The sequence below is a fragment of the Erithacus rubecula genome (genome assembly GCF_903797595.1).
Source record: "Erithacus rubecula genome assembly, chromosome: 10".
NCBI classification, from domain to species: domain Eukaryota; kingdom Metazoa; phylum Chordata; class Aves; order Passeriformes; family Muscicapidae; genus Erithacus; species Erithacus rubecula.
Window position 1 is genome coordinate 23669763 of NC_136662.1, and position 9640 is coordinate 23679402.

At 43.0% G+C, this 9640-nt stretch overlaps 1 protein-coding gene across 1 annotated transcript; it reads right to left on the reverse strand.

Moving 5' to 3' along the window:
- Positions 1-679: 679 nt before the first annotated feature.
- On the reverse strand, positions 680-4204 carry PDC (phosducin; the record flags this gene model as incomplete). The annotated part of the gene is made up of 3 exons (XM_079314430.1): positions 680-1355; positions 2334-2494; positions 4144-4204. 3 exons carry the CDS (start codon positions 4202-4204, stop codon positions 831-833), a joined length of 747 nt encoding a protein of 248 aa, XP_079170556.1. The 3' UTR covers positions 680-830.
- Between the last annotated feature and the right edge of the window lie 5436 nt (positions 4205-9640).

The window sequence follows — 9640 nt, forward strand, 5'->3', positions numbered from 1 at the left end:
TCCCTTTAACAAAACTTAGAACTTTGAGTTTAGTAAATATCTGGTGAGTACTTACTAATATTTCACATGTTTGTAAGGGTAAGGTTATGTGCTACCAATATATTTCACACTTCCAATGGCAGGTTTTGAGAGCTGATGAGCTTTATTCAGAGTTATTACATAAGCACAACATACTTTTCCAGAAACTCACAGGCATTTTAAATGCTATTGCTCAGCATAGGGAGCACTGATGAACTGAAATCAGCTGATGCTGTGTCTGTGTCAGCTCTTTGGATGAAAAACTTATAGAAGCACCGATCTAACTTCTCTCTTTGTTTCAGTATTATGTGTTAAATGTGGAATAAAATAATGAGCTAGATACTTGAGCCATTTAGGAATGCAAAGAATTTGGGCTGTTTGTCTGTCCTTAAAATTGCTTGCTCTTGCCAAAGGTGGTAGAAATGAATCAGGACCCAGGACTTGCTGTAACTCCAGAGTATAGAGATATCTTTTAGTGTGCACAGAGGGATGGACCAGTCCTGTCCCCACTGAGATGGAGGACGTGTGCTTTGTGGAGACAGGGCCCTCAATTTTTAATTGTTTTTTCCTATATTTCTTAAATTCACTGCTGTTCTTCCTATTACTCGTGGCTGGCATAGAAATATGTACAAGACTGCCAGCTGTATGTGTGATAAGCAGAATCCACGTGCTAACAGTTAAGCAATTTTTATATCTTCATTTGTTAGAAGTAAGTCAGCAAAGAGAGCCTTCTCTAAGTGGGATGGGTGTTACTGACATTCATTTACAGCTGAATGAAGAGGAAAGGGAGGCAGTGAGGACTCTGACTCTAATTATTCAACATCTGGCTCATCCGTGCCATTTCCCAGCGCCGGAAGCTCCCTCTCAGGTAGCAGCCCATACTCATTTAGGAAAGCCTCCACATCTACAGCAAAGAACTCCTCATTGAACTGTTCAGAAACACTAATGAAATTGCTCAGGAGCTCCCCTGCCTTGTAGACCAGCAGGGAGGGCAGCACCTCGCTGGAGAAGCGATCCCCGGCGCCCGTGCTGGAGGCCTTGATCTTGCAGAACTTGACGGTGGGGTACTCGGCCGCCAGGCAGGTCAGGCTGCTGTTGAGCGCCTCGCAGCCCTTGACGCCGTCCTCGTAAATGTGCACGATCACCGTGGTGGTTTTGTGCTCCTTCTCCACGGCCTCCAGGAACTGTTCCCCGTTCTGCAGCTCGCACAGGAAGCCAAACTTGGGCCCGAAGCTGAGGCGCTGGTGCATGTCCTGCATGCAGCGCTTGCGGTACTGCTGTAGGCAGCTTTCGTCCTCCTGCGCGGCGTGGATCAGCTCGTACTCCTGCATGCTCATCTGTGACAGCCAGAGAGTCACGTTAGGGACTGGGAGCCCCCTCTCTAGAGAGCACCAAAGCTGGGCCAGAAGAGCCATCACTCCCTACTGGGACTCTGGGAGGTGTTGTGGAGAGACAGGTGAAGATCCTGTCTCAACACGTGATGTACTGAAGGCAGTGGCCACATTCGGCAAAAATTTATGGATCTCTCGGAGTTGGTGGAAATTTTGCCAGTAGTGGGGCAGGTTTAATTCCTGTGTTATCGAGGGGTTTTGGCTCCCCCCCATTTCAGAATTAGTAAATGGTGATAAGTGATGTTCAGGCTCAGAACTCTATCCTGACTAATAGGTTTTTAAAATGATAGAGCATTGTGGCAGGGAAGGGAGGAAGAAAGGTTGAGCTGTGCTGTGATAGATATGAAACACACTGCTGGTTTTACTAAAGTTACCCTGTACTTGAGAAAGGACAGGATAAAGAACATCACAGAGCTGCTAATTAAGGTAGGAAAAGCCCTCTAAGATAATCAAGTCTAACTATTAACCCAGCACTGCCAAATTTAACTCTAACCTTTGTCACTGAGCACCAAATTCCCATTTTTTTGGGATTCTGTCAGGAATGGTGATGCCATCAATGCATGGGCAGCCAATGTTTGACCTCCTTTATGGGGAAGGAATTTTCCTGATATCCAATCTGAGACTCCTCTGGAATAATTTGTGGCTGTTTTCCTCTCATCCTGTCTCTTTTCCCCTGGGAATAGAGCCCAACCTCTGTCTGCCCCCTCCTGTCAGGGAGTTGTGCAGAGCCAGAAGGTTCCTCCCTGAGCCTCCTTTTCTCCAGGCTGAGCCTCCCCAGCTCCATTGTTTTGCATATGTGTTCTGTCTGCTTTGTGAAAGCTCTGCTAAAGTTATACAGAAATTGAGTGGAAAATTCAAGATTTCCCATCTTAAAACAGGCATGTTTTATATGGAGCCAAAGTTAATTCCTTTTGCTTCTCTTACCTTACGGCAGAATCTCTCTCTGGAGTCTTTATCATCTCTGCTGAAAGATCTGTGTGGTGAAGACATTTGTCTAAGTATTTCCTTCTTACTTGGGGGTAAGGAATCTCCATCTTCACTCTCTAATTTGAACTTCCTCCAGTCACTGATCACACCTTTGGGCCCTAAGAGAGATGAAATTGGTTGAAAAAGTGGCTTTAACAAGAGGTTTCCTGAGAAATTTGTGGTTTTGCTGGTTTGTCATTCTGTACCTGAGCATATCTGTCCTTACTCTTTCCAAAGAACTCTGCAGGAGTGCTGAGAAACCAGAGCTTTTGGATCAATGTGTCCCAGAAGAAAAAGCAAGAGGGTTTTTCTCACCTGGATCACTTTGGTGATCTGGTTCTCATCAGGATATTCTGGAAGGATTTTGGTGAACTACATGAGCATTTAATATGGATGAGGATGTTGAAACATGATAAAACTGCCATGTTGGCCAAAGGTGGTGTTTTGTAGACAAATATTTGATTTTTATATAAACAGGGTATTTAAATATTTAGTTAAATTTAAATATTAAATGTGCATAAGGACTCAATAAAACTAAGAATGCAGGAAATTTGAGATTATTTTAAAAACCCCAAACAATACATGTTGCACTGGAAGAGTAACCCATAAGGGAAATGCTTATTCTGATTGTAATGCAGATCTCAGTCTTTGGAGCTGCTTGATTAAACTGCTTAAGCAAAAAAATTCAAAATTCCAGTGCTGTTTTCCAAAATGAAAACATTTAATCTGCATCTCAGACTATAAAGCAAAACCAAAGAATATTTCAGTGTTTTCAGAGGTGAAGTTTCCTATGGAAAATTTAGTAAAGGCTGGGAAAGCAGCTCTCATTTTCACAAGGAAAATGTGATGATAGTGAGATGTCGTATGTATGTGTGTGTATATATTATATATATATATATGTATGTATGTATTTTTCATAGAATGGTTTGGGTTGGAAGGGACCTTAAAACTCATCTCATTCCAGCCCTTGACATGGCCAGGGACACCTTCCACTAGCTCTGTTGCTCAGACCCTCATCCAGCCTGTGTAGATATCATAACCTTGGCCAACAGCAGCAAGTTGGTTGGGAAAGCACCCTAGAGTTATTACAAGAACTGCATCCATTACAGCTCCAAGGAAAAGAAGCCCTTGGAGCAGAGGGAGGGAATGATTGGCATCCTGTTACCTGGCAGTAACAGGAGCTGTAGAGTTGAACACAGTATCAGTACTTGTAAAAATCCTGATGATTGAGCACTGGATTAAAAAGAATGATCATTTTGAGGGAGACTTCTTTTAAAGCTTCTAAATGCAGTGCTGTGTTTGCCACAAGGGACATTTTTAGCACAGAATGTTTCTTCTGTAAGAAGAAAAAATAATTTTACCTTTCTAGTGAAACGTTATGACCTAATTCTAATGTGGGAGAGTGGGTTTTGTTGCTCTTTTGTTGTCTTCTCTCTTCCCCTGGAGACCAAAGTGAAGCAATAAACCACAGGAGTGAGGCAATAAACCAACAGGAGCCATGCTGGGCCATGACTCTTGGTGGCTTTTGTCAAGTGTCCCTGCATTTGCCCTTTGCTTCAGGTTTGAGGAGGAGGAGCAGCACAATGTTTGGTGTTACCTGCCCCCCATGAGGGCTGTCACTTGCCCCAAAATACCTTCTCATTGCCTTAGGAACCTGTGTTTTTGTGTAAGAGGCTTGGCCACTGGAACAACTGGAATTCTGGGCTTCCCCAGTGAACACTTACAGTTTATCTTATTTTTGGGAAGAAAACCCAGTTAGTTTCCTTGCCTGTGTGTGATGCTTGTCCTTCAAAGTCTTCTTCCAAGCTGGTGTTGATATTTTCTTCCATTTCAGTGGCTGGAGTAGGAGATGCTGCAAGTCCCAAAGGGAGAACAGTTAATAACAGGATAGTAAAGGGATAAACTTGCAGCAGGCACAGCACAGTGTGTAATTTCCTGTAGCTGGTGAGTATCAGTGAAGATCAAAATACACATGGTAATTATGGAGCTTGTCATTGACCCACAGAAAACAATTGGAATATATGTCAGTCTCCTTAAAAATGTGTCTGGCCTGATTCTCAGGTGAGGGTTCCTTTATTATGCTGTTCCTTCCCAGTCACTGGAGAATATCAGGGACATGGTGATGGGAAATAGTGGGTGTAAAACTTCCTGCCATGGAAATGTGTACTGAGCATTTTGTTACTTTTTTTTTTTTTTTTAATTTATTTATATTTGTCTTGGCACTGGGGCCCTATTAATTTTCCAAGTGCTCTAAGTATTTCTTTTTAAGGGTTGCCCAAATTGCTCATTTCACATACAGAAAATGGAGCCAAGTATTTGAACCTGTTGTGCAAGAGACCTCTGAACATCCTGGAGCTGTTTGGGCCATGTTTGTTGCAAAGCAGCAAGCTGATAGTGGTTATAAATCAAAATCACTTTCTTGTTCTACTCTTTCCATAAACCAGGCAACCCAAAGAGCCAGATGACACTCTCAAGGCACTGTGATTCACCAACACCCTTTTTGTCTCTTACCATGGAGTTTTTGATGGAGAAACACATTTGTTTTGAGTGTTCCCACCGAGGACATGATCCCAGATTGGTAGTGCCAGAGCACTACAGAGCACCAAGAACCCTTAAGGGTTCCCATTAAGTCTAGATAGTTTCAGCTGTTCAGGTGCTAAGCTTTGTTTGACTTCACAGTAGCAAATGTCATCTCTGCCACAACTGCCTTATTTAAAGGCTGTTAGACTGGAACAACAAATTCATTTTTCCATAGCACCATCAAGGGATAATGTGGAATAACGGCTGGGCATGACACAAGGTATCTGATTCTTGATGTATTGGGACTAAAGCTGATTAACAAATATGCAAGTAAGTTGTTCCATGCATGTACCCATGGCAATTAATCAAAACTTGTGGGAAACATTGCAAGTAAGTTTGGAAGAAAAGCAGGTAATGAATTAAGCTTCATTAGTATAAATTCTCTAGGTGGCTCTATAGATAGGTTGTTGTTGCTTCATAGATCCAGATTACCAGATCACTTGCTATTCCCTCAGTTCTGAAATAGAAATCTGCAGCTAATCCCTTCTCACTAGGCAAAACTAAGAATCTTTGCCATGTCAGGGATGAACAGATATATATATATGTGCTGGGTCAAACCCTTAAGTCTTTTCCTTGCCTTACACAGACATTGACAATAAGCTCTTCTGGCTGCGGATTTTCTTTTTTTTGGGGGGGAACAAGAGGGTTTGATTCTCTGTGTGCTTTGGTGTTTCAGAGCTTTGAGCTGAAAAGCACAGAGTATGAAACTCAAGCACTCAGTGGTAGGCTCAAACCAGAAAACTTGACTGTGCTTTTAGTGAAACATCTCTCTTCCCAGAGGTGGGAACGGATTGCTTAACAAATGAAAGGTCTCTGTAAAATTTATGTTACTGATCTATTGTGCCCCATAAATCTGTGAAGATTAGATGAATCATAACAGCATAAAGGCTGAGTTTCACCATTCTTCTGCAGTGTGGCACGAGGCAACAGCCCTGACCGTGCACATGGACTGGGAGTGGGAATTCCTGAAGCTTAATGCTGTCCCTGTGGCTGAGTCTGGCTGTGAGCTAGGAGCCAGGCATGCACACCGTTCCCCTTTCAGCTCAGTGGGGCTGTAAATCCTTGTCATTCTTATCTCAGCCCTGGGAGAATGGGGCTGGCTGAGCCAGGTGTTTCCCAACCAGGCAGCTGAGGACAGGGCACATGGACAGGGTGGTCCATGGGCGGGTGTTCCAGGCTGAGCTGGCTCTCCTTGAGGAAAGTGCAGCGGAAGCTCTTGCGTGTGTCATGTGTGGGCAAAGCCAGGCAATCACCTGGGCAGGGAACTCTCCCACATCCTCATCAAGGCTTGAGGTGGAGCTCTTGTGTGGCTGGTTAGGGGGTTTTTTGGGATGGTGAGGAGGTGTTCTTTTATGTGCCATGCAAGCAGCATTTTCCAAAGTTAAAGATGAGCTTCCCAATAACTGAGGAAGTGTGGGTGCTGCCAACTGTGGAGGTTGTTGTTATGCAAGTGCCTCTGTGAGGAAATGTCCATGTGTAGGGCTGAGTCAGCACAGCAGAGAGTGTCACAGTGTAGGTCAGGATGGCCCATCATGAGTGTTTCAGATGAAGAGGTGCCACCTGCTTGCCTCTACAGGTGTGCTGGGACCTGGTGGGACCAGAATGGGGATGGCTGGAACCCCTTGTCTGCATCACATGGCAGCTCTTGAAGAGCAGCAACCCCATGGAGAGGCTCATGTGGGTGCAAGTGGGTCATAATTTGTTGATTGATAGTCAACAATTTCTTTTAGAAATTCCTTTAAGGTCACCTGGCTAAGAGAGAGAGCATTGTTAGTGATTCACTGCATGGGGATGATTTGATTAATCAGGAATGGCCTTGTGTCCTGGAGAATGACCATCCCTGGCCATCCCAACCTCCTTTTACAGATTCCTTACTGCTTTACAGCTGATCATTTAATTTAATTTAGTTTAATTTCATTTCATTTCAATCATGTAACTATGCAGTCTCTCAATCTCAATAAATAACTGGCTCAGGGTAGGAGCACAGAGTCCCCTGAGAGGGTGTTGTGTCACACAGCAGGAAGATGTGCAGTGATGGTGACATGATGATTAATGTCATCACTGGAGTTAATTATGTCTCCTAGTTCTAAGAAAGCATCCATGGCTTTTCCAGCCCATCAGCTGCCATTGGTATTGATCCCAAGCTTCCCCTTTGTACCATTCTGACATTCCAGATGAACAGCAGTCTCTGGGGAGGGGGAAATTGCCAATTTAGAAAATCTTCTATATTTTCATTAGCTTTTCTCATTGGTTTTGATGACTGAAAGTGGCTCCTGAAAAGTTCAAATGAGTGTAATAACTTCTCCTTATCAGGTCTGTGGGTCATCAATGCACTAGGTTCTATTTTGTCATGCATGTGGTGGCTTCACATATGTATTTTATGAGACTGATCATTCTGTAAGTTCTTTACTGTCAGATTTTATGAGTGAAGAAATGGAGAAGATTTTTGTGTCCAAAAAATCTTCTGCAACAAGAAAAACCCAAATGCAAAGTATAGGCCTGATGCTGCCATTTTAATTTCTATGAGCTCTGAACCTATTGTAGATCAAAAGCAGAATTCTTGTTACTGCTGCTCATTTCTCTGGTGTCATTAAACTGGATGGGTGTGCTGGTTTTGCACTGAAGCCAACCCATGGAAGTTTTCTGAGAGGAGCTGCTGAGAGCTTCCTCTGTGTCTGACAAAAACCAATCAGTGATTGGTTTTGAGAACTGACAACTCTTATACCACTGAGAAAGCTGAGCATGCATCTGTGAGCACATTTTAAAATGGAAAAAACCCTGGGAATCTCTCTTTTGGTTCTGGCTTCTCAGCAGCCCTCAGGCAAGATATTAATTATTTCACTGTACAGATGAAACCTGCACACATTGATTCTCTCCCTTGAATGAAAGAACAGAGATGAAGACACACAAATAAACAACATGGAGACATTAAGGTCAGACAAGAAGGAAGAGTCAGGTCCCAGATGACATAGGAAGATGAGGAGATGCCTTAAGCTGAAATTCTCTTGTAAGCTATGGTGATGGACTATGATATATTGAATATCCCTGTAAGTCATAGAAGAAGCATGGGAGGGTGCAGACATGAGCAAAGGCATCCATGCTGAACAAGCAGATGTTGAATTAGCTGTGATCCCATGAGAAATCTGAACAGAGAGAGACAAGAGTGATGAAGACCCTTTGCCCCCAGGGAAGAAGAAGAAAGCCTCTGTTCCCAGAGCTGAAGATAATCTCAGAGATAGATGAAGGGAACCTTTGCTACTGAACAGCTCATCCTTAAAAGTGTACCCCATTAACCAAAGACTGAGCCCTTGAAAACAGTTGTGGGGAAAGCTGTAAATTGAGGGGAGGGACTTTACACAGTGATCAGATTTCCATTCTCCCAGACAGCTGATTTGCTGTGACTTTGAAGTCATTAGAGAATTGCTTCTTGTGAAGTCTCCATAGCATGATGAGAGAGATTTTTTTCTCCCTAAGTGAGCTGGAAAAAGACTATTTTAGAGATGGTAAAGTGACTGATTCGTTTTCTGTACATTGTCAGTGTGAAAGAAAAGAGGGTGTGGGGGGAAAAGAAGTGTTCTGAAGGTCTTATTCTGATTCTTATTATTTTTACTTTTAGTTTTTGTTAATTAAGTTTTTCTTTATACCCTTTAAAGTTTGAGCCTGCTTTGCCTTCCTTCTAATCCTATCTCACAATAGGAAATGAGTAAATAATCCTAGTGGGTGCACTAGTGATTTAGCCAGCACTACACCCACCACAACAATTGGTGCATTGGCTGAGAAATCTCAAATTAGCAAAACAAAACCACCACACAAAATTGGTTTCTCTGCCTGGTTTTGAAAAGAAACCACCACAAGGGGCCAGCCTTACTACAGGGTAGAAATAACCATTTAATGAAGTGGTTCCTTTTTATCCAATATGGAATATGGTTTTCTGCTTACTTGCAAAGCACAGAATCATGAAATGGCTTGTGATGGAAGGGAATTCAAAACCCATCCAGCCACCCCCGGCCATTGGTAGGGACACTTTCCACTATTCCAGGTTGCTCCAACCCCTTATGCAAGCTGGCCTTGAATACTTCCAGGGATGGGGCATAATTTGCTGCCTTTGGTCTTCGCAGAGATGTCCCTGTTTACCTAAAATTACAATTTTACTTTTTGCTCTTTTTCATATCTTCTGAGGTAGCTCAGGAGTAAAGCACTGTAGCTGTGTGCTTGTAATGCAGCCTTATTTAATCCTTGTAAAAGATTGCAGCTGTAGGTACAAAACAGTGTCTCATAGTTGTGAGTTATAGTTGCAGAAGAGAAGGAAATTAAAAGAAAAGTATCCCTGAAGAAACTGTAAAAGGCAATATGCATTCTGCAAAGGACAAAGCCAATAAATAAAACTTGCTTTCCAATATAAGAGTTTTGCTGCTACTCCAGTAAGTAAACATGAGTAATATTTTTCTTAAAATATAAACATGTTCTAGGCACAAATGTGCTGCTTTCCATCTGTTTGTGTCAGGGTTTAGGTAAGCAGATCAGCAGCAGGCTGTGAGTCCCCAGTGGTCAGTGGGACATTGCTGGTGAACTGGGAAGCTGTTTTGGGGACCCCTGAGGGGGAGAGTGAAAACTGGACTGAAGGGTGTTTGGCAGTGAGATGTGGTTGCATATTTCTGTGTTGAGCTCCATGTGGGTGGGCACTC